At 54.1% G+C, this 23,219-nt stretch overlaps 1 protein-coding gene across 1 annotated transcript in view; it reads right to left on the reverse strand.

Annotated features, from left to right (window-relative positions):
- Positions 1-19,513, reverse strand: part of ALX4 (ALX homeobox 4) — a 44,889-nt gene extending 25,376 nt beyond the window's left edge. The window contains exon 1 of the mRNA XM_007126417.2: positions 19,069-19,513. Within this exon, the coding sequence (XP_007126479.1) occupies positions 19,069-19,513 (445 nt within the window). The remainder of the gene's footprint in view (positions 1-19,068) is intronic.
- Positions 19,514-23,219: the final 3,706 nt, after the last annotated feature.

Raw genomic sequence — 23,219 nt, forward strand, 5'->3', positions numbered from 1 at the left:
GTATATGGATAGATACATATATACAAGAGAGATTGAGAGTGATAACACAAATATAGTAAAACAGTAAGATTTGGGGGAATCGGTGTCAAGGGGATCTGGGAATTCTTTGTATTCGACATTTAACTTTTCTGATGTCTGAAAATATGTCAAAACAAAAAGCTTTTAAAAAGAAGAAGTATGCAGACAAATGGGAAGAAACCGCTTTATCCAGGAATCCCAGTTCTGAAGCCGGCATTTGTCATAATTTGAACAGGACCCAGACTGGGGTTTAGTTAGCAACCTCTCCTCCTCCCCGTCACCAGCACTATCCACGGCCTCTACAAATGGGCTTGCACATTGGAATCAAAATCACAAGGCAGAAGCCAACTCTAGGAACAAACCTTGCTTCCCCAGCCCTATGGAAACCCACATTTCCATCCACGTAAGTAACCGGTGACCCCATTAAAGCATGTGGTTCTCCTAAATGCTCTTCTTAAGGCCCGAAGGAAGCAGTATTTTGTTAGCGGAGGTCAAGTTACTCTTGGACCTTAAAAGTAATAAAAGTACTTTTTATTGTTTGAGCCTATTATAATTTCAGCTCTCCTACAATTAGTCTAAATGAGTGAGGTTTCCTTGTATCCAAAGAGAAGGGGTTAAAAAGAAAGACCACTGACAATAGCTGGACCATGGAAGTGACCTACGTGTCCATCGGCAGATGAATGGAGAAGCAAACTGGTACATCCATACGGTGGAGTATTATTCGGCCTCAAAAAGGAAGGAAATTCTGACACCTGCTACAACACAGATGAGCCTTGAAGACATTATGTTGAGTGACGCAAGCCAGTCACGAAAAGGCAAATGCTGTATGTTAGCACTTATATGAGTCCCTAGAGTAGCCAAGTTTATAGAAACAGAAAGTAGAACCATGGTTGCCAGGGGCTGGAGTGTTTAATGGGGACAGAGTTTCAGTTTTACAAGATGAAAAGAGGATGGATGGTGGTGACAGTTGCAAATTATGAATGTATTTCATACCACTTGACTGCACGCTTAAAAATGGTTAAGATGGTAAATTGTATTATTACTTGTATGTTACTACAATAAAAAAATTGGAAAACAAGAAAAGAAAGCCCACTAGCCAGTGTCCCTCAGGGCCTTCATCCTGCCTTCAGCCCCTGAGGTCCCCTCTGTCCCCCAGCTTACGCCCCAAATTCTTTTTTCTTGTCTTTTCCCTGATGATGTGACTTGGTTTCCATCTATTCACTGTGCTCCTTCCTTGGTTTACTTGTTTGTTCATTCACTGAGCACCTCCCCAGAGCCTCCCCTTAGTCATGGCCTCATGGAAGGGACAGACATGTAACAGTGTGGTCAAGTGCTATGGGGCCCAATGGCAAAAGCCCTGCATCCCGGGCGCAGTGTGTCCACAAGGAGGAACGGTCGGTTCTTGTCGAAAAGGCCGGGGAGGCCTCAGCAAGAGCGTGACCTTGAACTGAGTATTGGAAACTACAGAGGTCCTGGCAAGGCATGCTACATTTTACGGCAAATCAGAACATCCCAACTCCCAACTGAGCTGGTCCTAAATTACTAAGTGAGAAGCCTTAGGGGCCTCCCCCTAGGGCTGGTGACAATAATAAGGACAATCACATAATCACTCGTGTTTAAGTAGTACTGACCCATCCACTATCTTATTTGATCCTCCCCAGGTCCCTAGGAGGTCTGTGTTTTTACCCCCATTTTACTGATGAGGAAACTGAGGCCCAGAGAAGCTTAACTTGCTCAAGATCACAGAGCTAGGAAGGGCAGAGCTGGGGTTTGAACCCAGAGGGTCCAGCTCCAAGCCCAGCGTCCTGTCTATGGCCTCTCACACAACGATGCGTTGTCTCTCTTACGTAGACAGGCAATCTTGAAGGGATTGCAGGCAGACTTAGTCTTGTCATTGGGAGACACAACTGAGCCATTGGAGATGTTTCCATCACAGAGGACTAATCTAAACAGAACTTTCGGGTGACCATGAGAAGCCCCATTTATGATCTAACACTTGAACATCACCTCCTGATATTTACTGGGGTGAGCTGGGGTCGTGACCTCAGTCAGGGACTCTAACCACCAGTCATGGAGACTGAGGTTTCCCGGCTCCTTCCTTCCTGGTCCACCCTCGGTCTCATCCCCAAGCCTTGCCTCATGAGGCTGGAGGAGATCCTAGCGCCCCGCAGGGGAAGGGGCGCTGGCCCAGGCTGGGTCCACTGCCACAGAAGAAGAAGGAGCCTCCATACTCTCCCTAACCCCAACAAGAAGTCCCAGATCTCAGGGGTCACCCTGGGCCACTACTCACCTTCCAGGCAGGATACGGAGACCCCGAGCCATCACAAGGCCTGTCAGTGGAAGGACTGTGTCTCCCGGTTTCAAATCAGCTTGGTGGTCTGTCTGCCCCTTGTCCCTCTCTACCTTCACCTAACCAAGTGGCCTTGGGTGTGTCCCTAAATATCTCCCACCTAATCCCTCAGAGCAGGGAGAAAACGCGCATTCCCAACCATCCCCACGGAGACACTGTAATAGTGCCATTGGATCCAAGGGAGGCAAGATGGAGAAGCTTAAATCCTGCTCTAGGTGAAATGAATGAGAAGTCTTTGGAGCAGGACAGGCTTGGGTTTGACTCCTGATTCTGCCACTTATTTGCTGCATTCATTCATTCAGCAACATTTCTGGAGCGCCAGCTATGTGCTGGGCAAAGTTCCAGGTGATGGAAATACGAAGTCTAATAAAGCATGGCCCCTTCCTTCCAAAAGTCCCCCTTCATGAGGGAGGCAGTGATCATGGTGTGGGGAGGTGGACAGAGCAGGGGCATCTAGGCCAGCCTGGTGGGGGGAGCCGTATTTCCAGGACCACTCCAGATCTCTGCAGAGGAGAGACATCAAGGCAGCGATCTCCTTGGAGGGGTGTTAAAGCTGTGTACAGCTAGCTCTTTATGCATGATAAGGAAGTGTCAGTTTTCCCCATTAAAGAAATGGGGAAATTTCTAAAGGAGATTGTTAAGGAGGCTTCCAAGCCACTCATGCTTTGGCAAAGTGACTTGGCTTCTGTGTGCCTCGGTTTTCTCATCTGTAAAGTGAGGTGGATGATACCCACATCCCAGCATGTTTGTGAGGTCTCAATGAAGTCAAGTGCAAGAATGCACATCTCTGCCTGACACACAGCACACTCTCTATCAACGGGAATCCTCCACGATAGCTTAATACACTTATGATCTGGAGGCAAGTTAGGCCAGGGCAGCTGCAAGAGCAAAGCAAAGTAAGTCACTCGAGCTGCAGCGTCTCATTCTTCCCCCGTCCCCGCCCCAGGTGTACTCTTTTTAGCTCAGGTTTCCCCAGCTCCAGCTGCCCAGAACATGCCACAAACCCCTGTCCCAAATAGTCCCCCACCCAGTCCCCTTCCAATCAGGGCCCATTTTACATACATATAACAAAGACGACAAACGGGGTGAAACATTTGACAAAATTTTGCTTATCATTTGTTACATACATATTTAAAACTGCTAGTTGATGTTAAAGAAAGGCCCTTCCATAAATACTTTTTAACCTAAGTTAGGTTGCAACTTGAAGCTACAGCTGCGAAATGAGAACTGTAATTTTAATCACTGCATTGAAGGCAGTGTGGCTTACAAACCAGTTGGCAAAGGTCAGAGCGGTCGTGAGCTCCTTATAAAAACCTCACTCCCACTTGCACTCCTGGAGCATCTGGACATCTTTCCTATGGAGGCACACCAATATTTAATGGCTCCGGAGGAATTTTCTCTGTGGGAGCATCTGCTGCCCTCTAACCATCATACCACCTGAAAGCTCTCTGGGGGTGGGGAGTGGAGAGACGGACCTTTCCAGAAAGGTAACCGTCGCCACCACCACTGCTGCTGTCATTTAGAAACCAACTTCGGTGATTCAGGACTATGCTGGGGCCCCTTCTGCCCAGCGAACCCCAGGTCACCTTTCCAGGCCGGAGCCTATTATCATTTCCTCTTTGCGGATTTCCTGCCATGCCCTCCTCGGAACTCCCCTAATGGCCCCTAATAATTAGATTACTTCTCACAAAGCATTGCAAGTGTGGAGGCATGGCAGCCTCCACCATTAGACAGTATCTTCATCATGGACAGGGAAAACATCTTATCACGTCTGGTCCCCACATCTGGCACCCACATCTGGCACCCAACAAATACCCTCTGAATTAGATGAATCTTGTTAAGCAGCTAAATGTCTCAGCCTGCACAATGACCACGTCGGCCTAGAGAGAATTGTTTTTCCCCGCCCAAAGCAAGGGTTTTCTTCCTCCAGATGTGTTCATGCTGTGTGTATAACCTAAAGAATCATTTACAAGCCAAAAAAGCAAGAAGATGTTTCTCTCCTTGGACAAGAAGGGAAAAATAATGGCTGAATTAATTGTGAGACTGCTAGTTAAAGTTTTCTGAGGTTGATAAGGCTGGATAAGATTATTCAATCTTGGCTTAACAAAATTCCATCTTTAAAATTATAGAATGGTTAAAAATTCAAAATCTCTAGAACAAAGTTATACCTAAGCTGTTAGAGTTTCCATCTAAATGGCTGGGATTTGGAGTAGGTGGGGTCCAAGTGTTTTGCCCGTCACGTGTAATAAGTATAAACAATGTTCAATATTCCAATATTTACAACAAACATGTTGGTGGAGAATGATTCCTTCATTGCCTCCTGCTCATCTGGACTGAAGAAAACGTCAAATATGTCTCTGCTTTAAAGTGTACGGTGTGTACCTTCTACCAAGAAAACCGCAGTGGATATGTGATGAGTACATCTCTTTTCAGTACTCTGTTAGTACTTCTCAGGGAAATGAATCATCCCATGAAACAGCGAGAATGTCCTTTGTGTAGCACAAAAATGGCTTCGTGTAATCGCCTCTGAGGGGCTAAGTCCTGTACAGTTTATTAGGTAAAGCCCGGCCCTGGCTGTCCACCTGCCTCGGCTCAGGCAATGTTTCTCCAAGGCGGCCCCTGATCCCTGGTGCAGAGCTGACGCTGAGCCAACAAGGAGGCTGGTCCACGAGCAGTCAGTTGCCATGAGTTTAGGGAAGGGGAGCCTAAACTCCCCAGCAGCCTGGGGAGATGTGGCCTGAAGGGTCTGAGGGGCCCGGGGGTACCCTTCTCTCGTCCTTGATCCCTCCTGACCCCATGCTAGGCAGACAGCCAGCCTACACCCCTTTCATCACTCATCCGTATTTTAAAACGTTTTCTCAACCACACAGTGTGGACTCGGTAATAATTTGCTCATTTTCCAATTTTATGCTTTCAAGTCAACCATAACTCTCTGTCAAAGTTTCCGGCTTCACCTACTCAAAGTTCCAACAAAATCCTATCAAATATAACAGCTAATATTTATTGAGCACTTACTCTGTTCCAGGAACTGTTTTAAGCTCTTTACCTACATCATCTTATTTAATCCTCACAATATTATTCATATACCCACTCTACAGATAAGGAAATTGAGGCAAAGAGGTCCACTAACTGGCCCAAGGTCACTCATCTAGACAGGCTGAAATCCGTTCCCAGGTCCTGGCTACACTGGCCTCACTGAATCCAGGCATCTGAAGCTTCAGGCAGCCTGTGCAGCTGAATGGTAGGATGAACACAGTTTCTACAAGATTCCAAGAACATTAGACACTGTGCCTGTTACTTGCCTTTGGGCACCTGGCTTGGAGTCTAGGCCTCTGTTTATTCAACTGGGCTGGGGGATTCCAAGGCAGGAAGCACTGGCCTCACAAGAGCCCCCTTTGGGGCTTCCACTGCTCCACCGGCAGTGACAGTGGGGGGCAGAGCCCCCCCTCCCCTTTGGTTACCTACCAGGGGTGTAGAATACTATCTAGTCCCTGGCTGAGCCGCTCACTGGACAGCACTTGGGATGGAGGGTGGAGGACAGGGAGCAGCAAATGCCTCTTATGAGAATCAAATAGAAAATCTTCAAGATATTCACAGGGCCAACAGTACAGAGCCAGGGGGGGTGCACAGGGGACTTCCCTCCTAGAGCTCCTCCCAGCTCCGTGGGGAAAGGACTCTGGGATCATCTTACCAAAAGGCGTAGTCTCAGATTTGGTCCTCTCAGGAGGCGGTGTATGGACCCTAAGAGCACAGGAGAATTTCCCCCAAGGCCAAGTCCTCACAGGAGGGTCAGCTGAAGGACATAGGGGCTCCCAAACAGCAAGGGGCCTACTCAGAGGCCAAGGTCGTGGCTCTGGCACCCTCACCACTAGCTCTGCCCTCCACCCCTTCTCACCAGCTCTGGTTCCTGGAAAACAAGTGTGTCCCAGAGCTGAATCTCTTTGGCTGCTCGGTCTCTGGCCTGGAGGCGAGGGGCTGAACAGGATGACTTGATGAGGTTCCCCATATTCTGGAACTCTGGACCTTCATCTCAGAAGTCCATGCCGGGGACAGACCAATTGTACAGAATAGAAAGCCTAGAAATAAACTCTCAAACATATGGTCAATTGATTTTCTACAAAGCTGCCAAGACCATTCAATGGGGAAAGGACAGTCTTTTCAACAAATGATATTAGGAAAACTGGATATCCACATGCAAAAGAATAAAGTTTGACCCTTATCTTACACCATCTACAAAAATTAACTTAACGTGGATCAAAGACCTAAACTTAAGAGCGAAAACTATAAAGCTCTTAGAAGAAAACATAAGGGAAATTCTTCCCAGCACTGGAGTTAACGATGATTTCTTGGATATGAGAATGAAAGCACAGGCAACAAAAGAAAAAATTGATAAATTGGATTTCATCAAAATTTAAAACTTCTGTGCATCAAAAGGACCATCTAGAAAGTGAAAAGACAAGAATGGAGAAAATATTTGCAAATCACATATCTGATAAAGGATTACTATCCAGAATATACATAGAACTCCTACAACTCAACAACGAAAGCCAAACAACTCAATTAAAAAATGGGCATATGAATAGACATTTCTCCAAAGAAGAAAGACAAATGGCCAATAAGATAGACAAATGGCCAAACACAAAAGGACAAATATTGTATAATTCAATTTCTATGAGGTGCCTGGAGTAGGAAAATTCAGAGACAGAAAGTAGAACAGAGGTTTCCAGGGGCTGGGAAGAGAGGGAGATGGGGAGCTATTGTTTAACGGGCCCGTCTGGGATGATGAAAAGGTTCTGGGAATAGTGGTGATGGTTACACAACACTGCGAATGTACTTGATGCCAGTGAATTGTTCGTTTAAAATCCTCGAAGTGGTAAATTTTATGTTATGTATATTTTACCACAATAAAAATTATCCCTAATTAAAATAAAGATTTGAATTTTAAAAGAGGCCACACTAAGCTTGGGGTCTCAGCCTCTCACTGCACTGCTCAGAGGCCTCCAGGGGCTTCCCTGAAGTCTGAACAACTCACCAGAAAGTGAATGGCCCTCTCGGCTTTGCCCCTGTCATTCCTCAGGCCGATTCTTGCCTGTGTCCGTCATGCCCCCTGCAAGCCACACACTTGCTCTTTCCCAAACACTCCATGTACTTTCCTGACCCAAGTGCTATCTGCTGAGTCTAGAGTGCTGTTTCCAGCTCGTTCAGTTGGTGAACTCCTATTCAACCTCCAAGGCCCACCTCAAATGCCCATACTCACTAAGTTTCAGTCCATTTGCACTTTTCCTGAGGACTCCCATGTCTTCACATTCCCGTGGGCAGGAATCAACTCATTCACTGCCAAGTGCTCCACACCTGATGACACAGGGCCACAACCCAGCAGGAACTGTTGGATGGGAGGGGGAGCCTTTGGCAGGGCACCTCTCACAGCTTTGTTTATGCCCAATTCCCTCTCTAAAGAGGCAGGAGGAAGCGCTTCCATCAGAGTCTCCTCCACCTCTCTGATCCGCCTCCCAGAGTGCCTGGCTCACTGCATAGTGGTGGCCACCACCTGCTGAGTGCTGACTTCACCCCAGGCTCAGGTCTCAATGTTTCTTCTCACTTGGGTTGTAAGCTCAGGACAGCATCCTGGCCAGAACACAGTGCTGCATCCCTTGGGGGTGTGGAATCTCAGAATCCTGGGGTGGGGTGGGGCTGAGTGGATGGGGTACCCAGGGAGGAACATCTGTAGCCCTGGGGCCGCCCCACCCCGCCCCGCTAGGCAGACAACAGGAAGAACCCAGGGGCCCAGAACTCACTGCAGGGAAGCGGGGAGACCTGAGAGGAGTGCGTGTGGCGGGGAGGCGGGTATAGGGAAGCCTATTTGCCTAGAGCTGGCCTGGGGGAAGGAGCAAGACACTAGCTGTGGCCCTGGAGGTGACAGCGAAGGAGAACAGTCGGGGGGGGTGGGGGAAGGTGCTCCTCTAACTGCCAGAGGCTGAGAGGACTCCAGGCTTGTGCAAAATGGGGCGACCCAAGACTTCCCTACTCCCACCCCCCAGAGGGATCCCTGAGGGAAATAAATTATTTTCCACCAGGGTACAAGAGAACTACAAGATGGGTTCTCACCCAGGCTCAGATTCAAAAGAAGGAGGAAGGACGAGAAGATAGAAAGATTTTAGAGTTCCTAGCATGCTCACATCCTGATTCCTTTCCTCCCTCCCTCCCTTCCTTCCTTCCCTCCCAAACGTTCATTGAGCACCTGCCTTGTATAGCAAGCCCTGCTCCAGGCTCTGGGAAAAGTCTGAAACAAAACAGACAAAAGCCTCACCGCAGTCTCTCATCCTCCCCAGGAGGAAGGTATTTCCCCATTGTTTGCTCCTACATATGGCTGGTCCTCAGCTCCACCCTGCCCTGACCAGAGGTTCTGGCACGTTCCTGGGGCCTCCGGGAACTCAAGAAGTAATCCCTCAAAACAGTTATGAGGTCCCGACGCAGTGCCTGGCCCCGTGTTCTCACCACAGCGCAGCAGGACCCTGGAACAGGGAAGAAGCCGGGCCCAAGGTCAGGTCTAGACTCCAACCTGCCAGGCACCAAGCCCATCCTTGACCTCCCATCTGCCACTGCATCCCCAGATGGGAAGATGAGAGAAGCTCTTTGGGGGCCATATTTGTAAAACCCAGCCTTTCAATCCCATATCATCTGGGATAGGATGAGAGTGACCTCAAATCTAATTAGGATCATCCTACCAAAGGATGCCCTCTGGGTTCTCAGAGCCCTTGGCCGTCAAGTACTTACCTTTTCGCCTCCGAGCTGTCCCACTTTGGGCAAGTTACTCATCTTCTATGAGTCTGCTTTCATCCTTGACATAGGGATGATAATAGGATCTCTCTCCCAGGGCTGAGATGGGGATTCCGTGAAATCAGGCCCAGGAAGCACTGGCACAGGCAGAAGTGCTCAGGAAGCATGAGCTGTCACACGGGGTCCTCAGCAGCAGAGGCCTTCCCTTGCCGACTCTAATCGCCTGTGGCCCCACACCCCATCAGCCTCACTTCCTCGCGCTGTCTCTGTCCTGAGGCAGGGAGTCAGGCAAGACCGCCAGACTCTTCCTGTTTGGCAGGCTGGACGGAGGAACCTCTTGGTACAACGAGGCCTGGAAGAGCGCAGGACCCCAGGGCCTCAGAAATCAACTAGTCCCAGGCAGGGGGTTTCAGGTGGGAGACCGAGGCCCTGAAAGGAGATCTGTGCATAGAACCGTGGGCATCCTTGTCTTCTCTGCCCTTCCATGAGCTCCCTCCTTGAAGGGGGGCCGTGGAGCCATCCCAGCTCAGTGCTGGGGTGTGAGTCACACGTCAACCCATGTGTCTGAGTGGCGGGGCTGCAGACAAGGCCAGGGAGACCCCTGGATATCAGGGAGGCCCACAGATCCAGGAGGCACCAAAGTTCTGAAACCTGATCGGAACCCTGCGCCGCGCCCCGCACCCCCCCGCCCCATTCAAAAGACCTTAGTACCAGCAAGATGACTGAGGGGGTGGGGCCCTTAGTCCTCCCAGGTGGAGAACGTGACCTTGCCGGATATACCTGCAGGCGTACTACCTCTCTGCAGCCTCACACACTCCCTTCCCCCGTAGGCAGGATAGGCCCAAACAAATCCCCTTTTGCAAATGAAGAAACTGAGTGGAACCGGAGGTAAGAGGACTGTTCCAAAGGCACAGGGCCATTTCCAGGGAAAAGCCAATACTTGAACCCAGATCTCTTGACCTACAGAGAAGGCATGGAGGGGGAAAAGGAGAAAAGAGAGAAGAAGTTGCCAGCTTTTCAGCTACCAGAGGAGATCCAGCTGGTCTGTGGCAACTCCCAACTTCCCTCAACCTCTCTGAGCGCTCACCTTCCTGGGCGAGGTTCCGCCCACCGGGGGTGGGGGATGGGGTGAGCCAAGCTGCCCCTCTCTGCCCAGCCTGAATCTGGGCTTCCCCTTTCCAGCACCGCCCCCGTGAACTGCAAACAGCCAAGTCACTAGTCTGTCTTCTGAAGGCAGGACTTCTGGACCTGAAGGCAGGGGCTGCGTCCAGGGCTTCACAGAATCCCCCGTGAGGCCTGGCACAGGGACAGGCAAAGTTTGGTGAGCAACTGGAATTAGGCATTTCAGTCCCCTTCCCTGTGAAACAGGGCATTTGGGACCGGGTGGGGCACCCATCCTAACACCATGACCCATCACGTTGGAGGGCTGAGTACCAGGCTTCTAGACCCAACCGATGTCCGCAGCCTGGCAGATGGTCAACCTCAGAGGAGGAAGTCGGTCATGTGGCCTCAGCAAACCCCCCTTGGGCTCTCACTGCATGGTTTCCATGCACTTAGGAAAGAAAACCTGGTTTAGGGAGCCCAGCAGAGAGCAGGAGTGCTTGCCTCACTGGGTTACATTCGGGATGAGTTCCTGCAATCCCATTGGGTGCTCTTCTGTTGCCCTGGCAACCCCAGGAGCTCATGGTGGAGCCCACCTTATTTCTGAAGGAGGAGGAGACTGCAAACATCTACCCTGTTTGATGCACAGACTGTGCGGCTTACTGGATGGGTTACAGCGAAGGGAGACAGTGGGCGGGGTCGGGCGGGGGCAGATACTCCCCACCTCCTTCTTCCCTTGCCCCCAGCAGTGGTTCCCCCCTTCCCACTGGTCTGTGGGGATCCACTTCTCTTTAGGCCTCAGTTTGCTCATCTGTTAAATGAGATCTGCAATGTGCATAAAGATGGTGCGGCCTCTTCCACAGCCAGCCCCACAGGACCGCGCCCACGTTCAAGAGCTGGAGGTAGGAGGAGGCCCCGCTGCAGTGTGGGTGGGCTGGGTGAGGACCCCAGGAAGATGCTCGGGCTCGCCCCAGCCCCAGCTGGCCACAGGGGGACTCTGCCTGCCAGTCGGTGAGTCAGCCTCCCTGAGAAGCCGCGACCAGCGACAGAGAAGGCCACAGGCCATGACACACAGGCTCTTCGTCACACATTGGGTGCTCTTCTGTTGCCCTGGCAACCCCAGGAGCTCATGGTGGAGCCCACCTTATTTCTGAAGGAGGAGGAGACTGCAAACATCTACCCTGTTTGATGCACAGACTGTGCGGCTTACTGGATGGGTTACAGCGAAGGGAGACAGTGGGCGGGGTCGGGCGGGGGCAGATACTCCCCACCTCCTTCTTCCCTTGCCCCCAGCAGTGGTTCCCCCCTTCCCACTGGTCTGTGGGGATCCACTTCTCTTTAGGCCTCAGTTTGCTCATCTGTTAAATGAGATCTGCAATGTGCATAAAGATGGTGCGGCCTCTTCCACAGCCAGCCCCACAGGACCGAGCCCACGTTCAAGAGCTGGAGGTAGGAGGAGGCCCCGCTGCAGTGTGGGTGGGCTGGGTGAGGACCCCAGGAAGATGCTCGGGCTCGCCCCAGCCCCAGCTGGCCACAGGGGGACTCTGCCTGCCAGTCGGTGAGTCAGCCTCCCTGAGAAGCCGCGACCAGCGACAGAGAAGGCCACAGGCCATGACACACAGGCTCTTCTTCGTCACCGCCTCCTGGCCCGTGACTCTGGTGGCAGAGCCTACAACACGCGCGGTCCCCGGGGCGGGCGTAGGGGGGCGGGGTGTCCGGGATCGTGCACAGGTGCTCACCCTCGCCCACACACGGCTCACCTACACTGGCTGCACCCTCGGAAACTCTGGGGAACGCATGCCTTCCACATAGGAGCGCACACAAATTAGTATGCACGGTCCCCTGCATCACCCTGGGAGAGCAGGACCGGGACCCGATGAGTATGGGCGGGGCACACCGCTCCGCGTTCACGATGGACATGCGCTCACACAAACCCCCAGGCCTCCACCCACACCAGTCAAGGTACTGGGATACGCTCACGGGGCACTTAACCACACTCCGGCAACACTCCAAATGAGACACCAATTCTTCATTCATCCTTCCAGCCAGTAAACATTTCCTATGCCCAAATGTATACACCTGGAAGGACAGAAGGTATAGGATAGCAGGGAGCCGCTCGCTGGGTGTGTTCTAGGAGAAGGTCTGGCACATGGTAGGTGACCAGTAAATGCCAAGATAGGGAAGATGGGTGCAGACAGGGGACAGGAGTGGTGGAGGGGCCAGGAACCCCTGAGCCCCCGACTTGAGCCTGGTCACTCGTGAGCAAAAAGACACCCCATCCCTCTCCTCTCTCCATAGTGAAGCCCCAGCCTGGAATCTAGAGCCTGCATTCAACTTCCGCTGCTCTAGGACCGCCTGCCCACTTGGTGCCTGCACCCCTTAGCACACCCCAGGAAACCCTCAGAACACGTTTCCACTTCCAGGAAAGGCTTTCCCAGCACACTCTACCCCGATTTCTCCTGGACAAAAAAAAAAAAAAAAAAAAATTAAAATGTATGTAAGGGTGAGGAGGGCATGGAAATAGGGTTAGGGGGGTCCAAACTGGTACCAGCACAGTAACCCCTAGAGGGCCTTTGGAAATCGTCCAGACTCCTGCATTTCACAACTAAAATTCGGACCTAAAAGGGAAAGGGAAAGGGGAGGGATTTTCCCAAGGCCATGCAGGGAGTAGAGAATACCGTGGTGGAGACCCGCCGCCATCTCAACCCAGAATGTGCGCCCTGCCTCGCACGGGTGCCAAGCTGGACCTTCTTCGCACCCGGCCCAAACCTTCCACAGCCTCTCAATCTTCTCCGCCATGGCCCTTGGAGAGCTTGGAGAACCTGCTGCTCTGCCCCGACCTGGGTCCCGGGCAGTCCATCTGCAAGGTGCTTGGGGCTGACGCCCAGGCTTCGGGACCCCAGTTTGGAAGGAGAATCCGCTCTGAGACAATCTGCTTTTAGAATCCGATGAAACGCGCGCCGGCTCCCTCTCTTTCTCCAAAGCGCGGGGTCGCCCGCACCCAGCAGCCCCGACCCTGCGGTCCCCAGTACACGCGGCGCAGTCCTCGGGAAAGACAGGTACTTGGCAGGCACTGGCACCTCTTTCAGCGCCCCATCTATCCGCCGTTATCTCCCAGTAACCCTCCTCTCCTCACGCGCAGTGACACTTCTAGCTGCCCAAGACTGCCCACTGCTCAGCATCGCCACCCTATTCCCCAGCCTTTCGCTGCTCTCAGCACCCTCTTTGCATGTCTCTTTTCCTCTCCACTGAGCCTCAACTCCCCTTCCACCGCTCCCTCTCTTCCTTGGTGCTGCTGGTCTGGGGTGGGATGGGGTAGAGAAGAGGGTCTTTGCTAAGGTGGCAGAATGCACTGGGGATGGGCGGGTGCACAGGTCCGGTGCGTTTGGAGCTCCCGAGACGCCTCCCTGGACACACTGGAGGCTTCTGTCGCACCACTGAGCCCAGCCTTTGTAGGGAGACCAGCTTCCAGGCAGCGTGGCATTAGCTGCCCCAGGCTACCCCGCACCCCTGTACTGGGTGAAGAAGGAGCATCTTGAATGGAGTTGGGGGTGTCGCCACCCATCTGCACATGTGTAGGCTAGAGAAGATGGCACAGGGATGCACCTCTGGACGGAAGGTCCCTGGGGGCCACCAGTAACTCTGATCTCTGAGAAGCACCAGCCTACAGCTGGGAGGCCTTGGTGGCCGCACAGAAGTGCCTCCTCTTTCTCCAGAAAAGCCCTGTTTTGAAAAAAGGGCCTCTTCTCACTGTCCAGTCTGAACAGAAGGCTGGCCTGTGGCACCCACAGCTCCGGAGCAAAGGGAGAGGGTGGGGCGGTGCCTTTCACTCTAAACTTGCTGGGTGATAATCAGCCCATAGCTGAGTCCTCCCTGTCTTGGTTTTCGAATCTGACGACCTGCCTTGTCACCTCAACAACGCCTGGCGAGCCCGGTAGCTGCGGGAGCACGTGGCCAGGTGGCACCTGGCAGGCGGGGTCCCGATGCAGAGCCTCGATCTCACCGCCTCACCCAAAACAGTGCCTGTGCCTGGGTCCTTCGGTTTCCTGGGGTCGGGGGGAGCTGAGGACGCTGAGGCTGCGGGTGCTGAGAGTTCTCTCCAGCCAAGTATTCTCTCGCATCCGGCCCCCAGCTCCCCTCTCCTTGCGGTGAAAAGCACACCCACTCCAGCTCGGCCTCCCCATTCTCCATCCCAGGCCCTCGGAGCCTCGCGGGCCCCCGAGAGTTTTCACATGCTTTCTCTGACTGCTGCTCCGGGCACCCTGGTCCAGGGGGTCGGCGGAGAAGCCCGAACCCCACACAGACGCCGGGACTCCAACCTCCTTTCAGACCCCGTACATGCAAAGGCCCTTACATTTCCATTTCATATTTCAGTTTGCCACCAAAACAAAGCCGAGGGCAGACTTGCGGGAAGAGAGAAAGGGGCTGAGGCTAAGGTGAAAAGGTATGCCCACGGAAAAGAGCGCCCGGCTGATTTCTGAAACGAAGGTTCTCGGGGACTACGGCAAAAATTTATGTATGGTACTTTTAACTTGTTTTCCTGCTGTGGCCCCTCTTTGCAGCGGGCAAAACTCGGGGCTTCGGCGACTTCATGAGAGCCTTGCGCGGCAGCAAGGTTCCCAGCGCAGCCCCTAGTTCCCTCGAAGAGTAGGGACCACGCAAACCCGGGAGCACAAGGTCAGCCCACTCAAGAAACGCCGCTATCGCGAACAACGGGCGTGCGGGGGGGCGGGGGGGAGGGCAGGTTCTCTGGCTTCCCTGAAGTCTCTTCTGAAATTTCCTCACAACAACTTAAAAAAAATCCCCCCACCCAAAGTTTTTGTTTACAGATACAGTACGTAAATGGTCTGTGTCTTGATCCAAGTGGTCGTTACACAGCGAACACGTACATAACAATTCTTCAAACTTTCCACTTAACTGTGTACTTCACTGCATATAAATTATAATAAAGAAAACTTTGTGCTCATCGACTGATTTAAAATAATACTAGACCTTTAATCCAGGCCTTCTGTTTTTCTATTTAAGATTGTATGTGTTTAGGCTGGACTGTTAGAGCAGACTGGCGGCTATAGAAATGAACAAAGTAAAAAATTAAAAGCATCTTTCTTCCTCTCCTCCCCCACCCCCAAAATTGACCGGGGGTCGACGTCACAGCTCCCAGGCTTGAGTTTTCCCTCCATCATCCCACAGTCACCCACGGGCTCTTACGGCTAATGTGCAAGCCTCGGTTTCTCGCTGTCTTTTTTTTGGGGGTGGGGGTTCTCTCTTACACAAAACACACCCCGGTTCTTTGAGTAAATTCGAATATGACCCAGGAAGAGTTTACACATTTTGTGGTGTGTGGATTGTGTTGGTGGGAGAAAATGAATATCTCTAGCATTCAAACTCTGAGTCTAATTCGCCAAATCGAGACCAGCCCCTCGGCGGTGCCCCAGGGGCCTCCGGCCCTGCCCTCGTCTCCGAAGAACTCTGCGCTAAGAGCGCTGCCTTCGCGGACGGCTGGATGGGAAGGTAGCAGTGGGCTAGCAACGAAAACCTGCGTGCACTGAATCGAAAGCGAAAGAGAAGGAGGTAGCAGGGCTGTTCTCGGTAGCGTTCCGGGGCGCAAGGCCAAGGCCTGGCGGGCCGCGCAAGCGGCCGGCTTTGAGAGTCGTCCGCGTTGGGAGCGAGGTGCCGGGGTCCCTACTCCCGCGGCGAGGAGGCTCCTCGCCAGGCTGAGAAACATCGGTCTCCAACCTGGCGTGTCTCCTGGGGCCCATGCAGCCTAGGATGGGCCAGCGGGCAGGGACTTCGGAAGGCCGAAGTGTGAACCCGGAGCCTGACGGGGTCGGGATTGCAACACGCGAGGACACGGTGGGGCTCTTTAGTAAAAGCGCGAATGTCTCTGCACCCAGAGGGGACTGTGGAGTCACACTGTTCGTCGCCCTTTTAGTACTGATGGGGAAACGGAGTCGCAGTTAGGGAACGTCTGCAGCCGGGGAAGGCTTCTCACTTCCTCTTTCCCCATCTCCGAGAAGCCCCGCCACTGGAGACCTGAGGCGGTTGTCCTGCCCCAGGCTCTCTCGCCGTGGCCCCAGCACAGCCCCCAAACCCGCACCTTTCCAAGGAGCGCTTGGACCCAAGGACTGGCTCCCTGGGCTGACGTCCCAAAGGAGACCTCGGACCCTCTCCTCCGCAGAGCTGGGAAGAAGGTTGCCAGGTCAAAGCTACCTTGGGTGGGGGCCGAGATCAGCCGCAGCAAGCCTAGCACCAAAGCCGTGTCTGCCTCTGCCTTTCCCCAAGCTCCTGGGGACATCCGAGGTTTTTTCCTTAGACCCATTTTCCCCCCTTTGGAGTACATGCTCTCACGAGTGTGGGAGAGAACCATGTCAATGTGTGCTTCAGTCTCCCTGCTTGCTGGCCATCTAGAGAGCCCGCTCCAGAGGCCCTCCTCCCAGCTGCCTCTGTAGAGATCAGAACCTCACCTCTTGGTGCCTCGGTTTCCTCCTCTTGGACCTAATGTGCCTAACTTTTTTTCTACAGGAGCCAGAAATCTCCTCTTGGCCAGAGAAACAGCAGCTGCTGAGAGAAGGAAAAGAATAAGCAGAGCTGTTTGTTGTTTGTGGCTTTGCCCTGAGCAGTGCCTCCATCTTGGGCATCAGGGAAGTGGGGTCCTGTTGGTGTTTCTGAGCTGCCTTTTGTCCCAACCTGCAGCTTTTGGCTTTGCCTAGCGCAAGGTCGGTGGCCTGCCCTCACAATTGGGTGCTTACAGGTTCCAACGGCACAGAGGCCGACGGTAGAAACGTGGAGCGGGAGGCTAGACTCTTGCTCTTGTGGGGGAACATTTACTACCCCATGAGGCCTTACTGTTATCTCCTCGTGATGCAGATGAGGAAACAGGGCTTTAGAGGGATTTCTTACTCTCAGGTCACAGTGTGGGCTGCCCCAGTGGCTACCGCCTGTAGAGGATGCATTATGCAGGCTGGCAGTGGGGGCCCAGCAGGGCTCAGAGGCAATGCTCGGAGGGGTCTAGCTCTTTCCCCTTTCCCTCTGAACCTGAAGACATTTCCAAATGAGAGGTTGAAAGCAGCTCAGAATCTCTCCTTGCCTAATTAACTCAGCCTCCTCAGAAGCCTCACTGGTGAATTTCTCTAACACATGAAAAACCAGCGCGGTGGGAGAGAAAACATGCGAGTCCCCTGGCTCTGCACAGCGAACCTCTACCGGTCCCTCAGTCCCTAACATTCCCAAAGGACAGGGACCAGGAGGGGCCTGGGTGAGGCCAGGAGGAGGGAGCCTGATCCCCGAGAGCCCCTCTCCACCTGTGTGGAGCTGTGAGTGTCTGTGATCCGAGTGCCTGATCTCATTCCAACAGGAAGGTGGAGAGGAAAGGTGGAGGAGGTGGGGAAAGCCACCGGATCTCTCTAAATCTGCTCAGTCTGTCCTGTGGGTGTGAGAGTGTGTGGCTCTGTGCGAAGCCACATGAGCGTACTTGGTGTGTGTGTGAGCGCGCTGCTCATGAGGAAGTGGTTGTGTGTGTATGTGTAGAATCCAAGTGTAGTCAAGTGTATGTGTGAATGTTTGTGCCTGTCAGCGACCACTTAGTGGACTAATTCTGAGCCTGTGGGGAGCCAGATCCAGGCTGAGTATAAGAAAGCGTTTGCCATGGGTTGTTTCCTAAGGTTATTCCAGTCGCCAAGGCCTCCACCATGTCCCACCTCTGTCCCCAGGCCTGGTGTCTCCCCATCGGGCCTGGATCAGTGCAGCCAAAGCCGTTGTCCTGTCAGAACCAGCTCATTTCCGGGACCCTGCCTGAAGGCCAAGGCCCCAGGGGGAGAGTGTGTACCCAGGGCTCCTAGCCCAGGGATTTTTCCCTCCCTTCTCAGTTTCTCTCCCTGCCAGCTTGGGGCTCACCAATGCCGATTCTGTGGGAGAGAAGGCCCAGGCTCCTCAGCTGCTCTGGCCTCAGGCCGCCCTTGAGAGGCTCTCTCCTGCACTACGGTCGCGGCGCTTCGGGACCCAGGCCTGCGTCCTGAGGCCGCCTTCAAGGGGGCTTGGAGGTCATTTAGGCCTCAGGTTCCCCGTGGGCCCAAATCAGGACCCAGAACCTTCCCTCTTGCCCAGCACTGCGCCGCCTGGAGCTCTGTGGCTTTCCCAGCCGGTCGGTCCTGAACCATTGTTCGGAGGCCGGCCGCCTCTGGGGATCGCAGAAGGAGAAACGCTCGGGAACTCTGGTCGGCCCGCCTGCCCGCCGCGAACCACCTCGACTCAGGTCTTCCGCGGCCTCAGGCGTCTCTGGACCCGCACGCGTGTGGCGCCCCCGTTCCACAGCAACCCGGGCGCGCTCCGCCGACTGCGCTCCAGGCTCCCGGCCGGGCTCCGCACCTGCGACGCTCCCACCTGCGGCGCCGCCCGAGGAGCCCCCTAGCCGGCGAGGAGCGAGGCCTCGGCAGCCCCGGAGCCCAGCGCCCGAGCGCTGCGCTGCGACTGTTTCCCGCCGCACGCCTTGAGCCGGTGCGAAGCATCCGCTTCAAAGTCGGCCCGGCGGGCAGCGCAAAGCAAGTGGTTTGGGGGAACGGCGAAGAGGGGAGAAACAGACTCCAGGTTGGGTTTAATAGCCGACTCTCCGAGCCCTCCGCCGAGCGATCTCAAGGGGGCAGGAGGGATCCCTTGGTCTCCTCGGAGCGGTCGATCCCCATTTTCCTACCCGAAGTCACACGCAGCTCAGCCCCGCGCCTCCCCAGCCCGCCAACTCCTGCCTCCCGCAAGCCGAACGGGTTTTGAAGGTGCCGAAGCCCTGGGTCCTGGGGACCCCAGCCCGAGGGATCTGCACGTGCACTCACCGTAGCAGGGGACCTGCAAGGCCGCGTTGTGGCCGCCGCCGCCTTCCTGGAGTTTGAGGCTGCCGTCCGGGGGCGTCTTGCAGGCGCCTCGCTGCAAGTAGAGATGCGGTTGCTGTGCGGGTGGCTGCGGCGGCGGCTGCGGCGGCGGCGGCTGCGGGGCCGGCGACTGGGGCTGGAACTTGTTAAAGGAGCCCCGCGCTCCGGCGCCACTCTCCAGGGGTGCCGCCAGGTCCTGCTGCCCCGCGCCGTAGCGGGCGCGGCTCTTGGCGTCCCCGAATCCCTGCCCTTTGGCGGCAGCCGATAGGAAAGTTGTGCTGAACTTATCACCGCCGGGGTATGCCCTAAAAGGCGACGAGCCCTCCCGGCTCTGCGACACCGGGCTGTAGTAGGCGTCCATGGCAGCAGCCGGCGACTCGCAGTAAGAGACGCAAGTCTCAGCATTCATGCCTGGCTTGGGCGGGCGACGGGCGGGGGCGCGAGCGAGAGCGCGAGGACGCCACCGCGCGCCTTGGCTGGGAGTTTGGAGAGGCAAGGAGGCGGTGGCTGTGCGCTCCGCGCCGGCCTGCTCGCTCTCCCCCCTCCTCCGCTCCACGCCTCTCTCTCTCTCTCTCTCTCTCTCTCTCTCTCTCTCTCTCTCCTCTCACCCCCTCCTCTCTCTCTCCCTTCTCCCTCCCCACAGCTGGCCCAGGGAAAGAACCGAGGACTGTAAAAAGATTCAGATGTTTCGGAAAGTTGACCAGATCTCCCAAACCCTCTTAAGGTTTTGAAGCGGAAAAAGAGAGTGAATTTTTTTTTCTTGACTCTTTTTCCCCCCCTCCTCTCCCTCTTCTCCTCTCTCCCTACTCTCCTTCCACCACTCCCCCACCCCCCCACTTAAGGAGATGCTACTAGCTCGCTCGCCGCTCGGAGGGGATTCTACCAAGAGCCGCCCAAAGGCCTTTTCGATTCAAGGCGGGCTCCCGAAGCTAGGCTGAGAATTGGTGGGTCCAAGCTTTGGCCTAGGGGAGGGGGGTATGCGAAACTTTAGTGACAGATTTTAAAAAATATAAAAAAACAAAACCAAAAAACCTAACAGGTTTCGACATTCGGAGTCTGATGGGCCGCTAGCGCCCAGGTGCAGGCAAGTCGTTCGTACACTTGCCTGCGAATTTGGCGGTGCAGCTGCGGGTCTTCCCGCTGGTGCCTTTCCCCCTGTTTCCAACCCCTTTTCCCTATTCTCGGTTCCTCCATGAAATTAACACACACACGCAGCAGTCATCCTGTGTACGGCCACTTTCACGTCTCGTTAACTATTTCCCTTTCCTGTAAGGGTACTGGCTAGGGGTGAGGAGGGACCCGTGTTCACTCAGACACTGGAGAACCCCCAGGCTGGGCCAGTTTCCGAAGCTTTAGAACGCGGCCCCCTCCCCCCACCTCTCCCCTCCTGGGAAGGAGCCGCGACGGGCGGGAGCGCGAGCGAGAGCCCCCTACGTGTGCCTCAGGTAGGTCTCCGCCCGACCGAGGGGATTTTCTGCCTGGCACACCTGAGAATGTGGAGTTGGGAGACCAGCTGGCCGCGCCTCTTCGTCACGCTGTCACCTGCTCACTGCTCGGGTGGGGGTAAGGCAGTCTCTAATCTCTGGCCTCTCTGTCCCCGACTGTAAACCGAATGGCTTGGATTTGATGGGTTGTGTGCGCCCCAGGGAAAAGAACGTTTACAGCCCGTCGAGTCCTTTCCACATGGCTAATCATCAATTGCACCTCACAACAACCGTGAGTGGTGGAAATCGGGGTCCCCAAATTTTCCAGTGAGCAAACCGAGGCTCAGAGAGGTGCGGTCCCCTGGCTGAGGTCACACAGCTGGGAAGTAGCAGCGCCTGCCTTGAAACCCAGGCTGAGGTTAGTCCCCCCTCCGCGGATCTGGGATGGTGTTGCTGACAGCGAAAACGCACAGAACAGAGGAAACGGATCTCTGACTGCGGAATGACTCAGTTTGAAGGAGACCAGTAAGAGCAGCCCTCGATAAACTGCAGGGGAAAATCCGTGGATAGAGGACGTATCTCAAGGGAGGCTGGGAGTGGGGTGAAAGGTGAAGGGGCAGAGTAAAATGAGAGAGGGCCTGAGCGCCCTGAACCCAGGAATGTGGGTCAGAAGTCAATCTTCTGCACCTAAAAGGTCTCCCGAAGAAAAAATATCTGGGGGGGGGGCGGGTCGTGCTTCTACCCCCAACCTCATCCTAGCTAATCCTCACCCCCACCCCTCTCCCTTGGTATCTCTGCTGCTTGCTTTGCCGCCGACTGCGCGATCCCACATCTGGTTTCCATCGCGGCTTACCTTGAAGTGCTCGTTAATAAAGATATTCTGCAAACCGCGGACAGGGGTGTGCAGGCCCGAACCCTTCCCCCGCCGCCCATGGGGACCCGCGCCTCTCTGGCTCGCAGACCTAAGCCAAATGAGGATCTTATAGATATTGAGTGCGTGTTGTGCCAGAAGCCATCCACAGGTCATTCCCTTGGGCCACCCCAACAATCTGGTGACGCTGGCCTCGTCATTCCCATTTTCCAGATGGGTAGACTGAAACTCAAAGAAACGAACTAATTTTCCAACCTTGGATAGCAAACAGTGAGTGAGCCTGCCATCATCCCAAATGCTCCTGTTCAGCCCAAGTTTGTTTTAGTTCTTAGAATCTGCCAAGTTCTGGAATCCCCCAATCTCATCCCTGCGCTTTTGTCTTGCCAATAACTTGGTGTTCAGTGTAGAGTCTCTTCCTCCAGAAAGACTTCCCATCTCTCCCAGTTGGGGCCGCATCTCCATCCTGGACTTCATGGTTGTCTGGTGGCCCGCTCGGTGTTCATCTCCACCTCAGTAGTGCGAGGTTCCGAGAGGGAAGCCTCTGCCTCGCCTGGCACCCCACAAATATTTATGGAATAAAATAGTAAAGCCTGGGTTCCTTCCCCTGCTCAGTGAGGCAGTTCCCAGCGTCTTTGGTTTCCTTTAGCCAAGGACAACCGGTTGCTCTCCCTCCCCCTCTTCATGAATCAAGAGACAAAATTAAGAGCATGCTGGCCTCTCCCGGGCTGCACAAGAACAGTGAGTTCTCTCAGGGTAGGGGCCAGGCCTGCCTTGTTCACCGCAGGGCTTGGCACATCCTAGGCACTCATAAAATGTGCATTGAACGAATGAATGAAAAGACCACGTGGTCCAGTCCGGGGGTCTTAGAGGCACATTTTTGCTAAGCTGTCCCAAGCTAGCAGGCTACTCTGGTCCCCTGCACCCTGCTAGCACCCAGAGGGTGTCTGCAATCCTTCTACTTCTCCCCCATCCTCCCATTCCAGGCTTAGACACAAGGAGGAAACTAAGAGAAGCAAAATACATGGGGCGGGGGGAAAACACCAAGACAGGTACAATGGCAATTACAATATTCTCCAGTAACTTCTGAGCTGCTCCGTGTTCTCAATGCAAAAAGACAAAAACAAAAAACAGAAAGCAACCCTGCCGTGCTCCAGAAAGATTTCTTTGAGCGCTGCTTCTTGCCATCTACCCACCCCATGCTTTTATGACCTGTTTAATTATGGCCTCATTATTTAACCTTTTCCTGGCCACCCCGGGGGGAATTTCAAAACCCGAGCCCTCGGGCGCAGACTTTGGTGTCCTCAGCCAGAATCCCTCCCGGCGCACCGAGGTCCTTTCTGGCCCTTGGAACCAGCAGGGGGGCCTTCTACCTTCCTAGGTGGTACCTTAGAGATGAACTCAGAAAGAGTGAGCGTGTGCCTGCGAGTGAGAAAGTGCATGTGGGTTTGCCTGTGACTGCGTGAGAACATTCTGGCTGTGTTGTTTTCCTCACAAAAGTCGCTCCGGATCCCCCTCCTAAGTCCCTTCAAACGTGTCTTTCCCCAGAGACGCTAAGTGTAGCTGGTTATTTCTCTGTGTGTTCAATCATTTGCTGATCCATCGGTCCATCCATCCCTCCATCCCTCTGCCATAGCTGAAAGCTGACCCACTCTCACCCAGTTCCCCTGCGAGGGTGCAGGGCACCCTTCCAGCCAGAAGTGACGTGGACGCCCCTCAAGCCCATTTCTGGCCCCTGCCTTTGCTCTCCCAGTGCGTTATTTCTCTCTCAGCTAAGGTTCTCCCTGGCTCGCTGTTTGTCCCTCCACCATTGAAGCGCCTGG

This window comes from Physeter macrocephalus, chromosome 16 (assembly GCF_002837175.3).
Source record: "Physeter macrocephalus isolate SW-GA chromosome 16, ASM283717v5, whole genome shotgun sequence".
In the NCBI taxonomy this organism is placed as follows: domain Eukaryota; kingdom Metazoa; phylum Chordata; class Mammalia; order Artiodactyla; family Physeteridae; genus Physeter; species Physeter macrocephalus.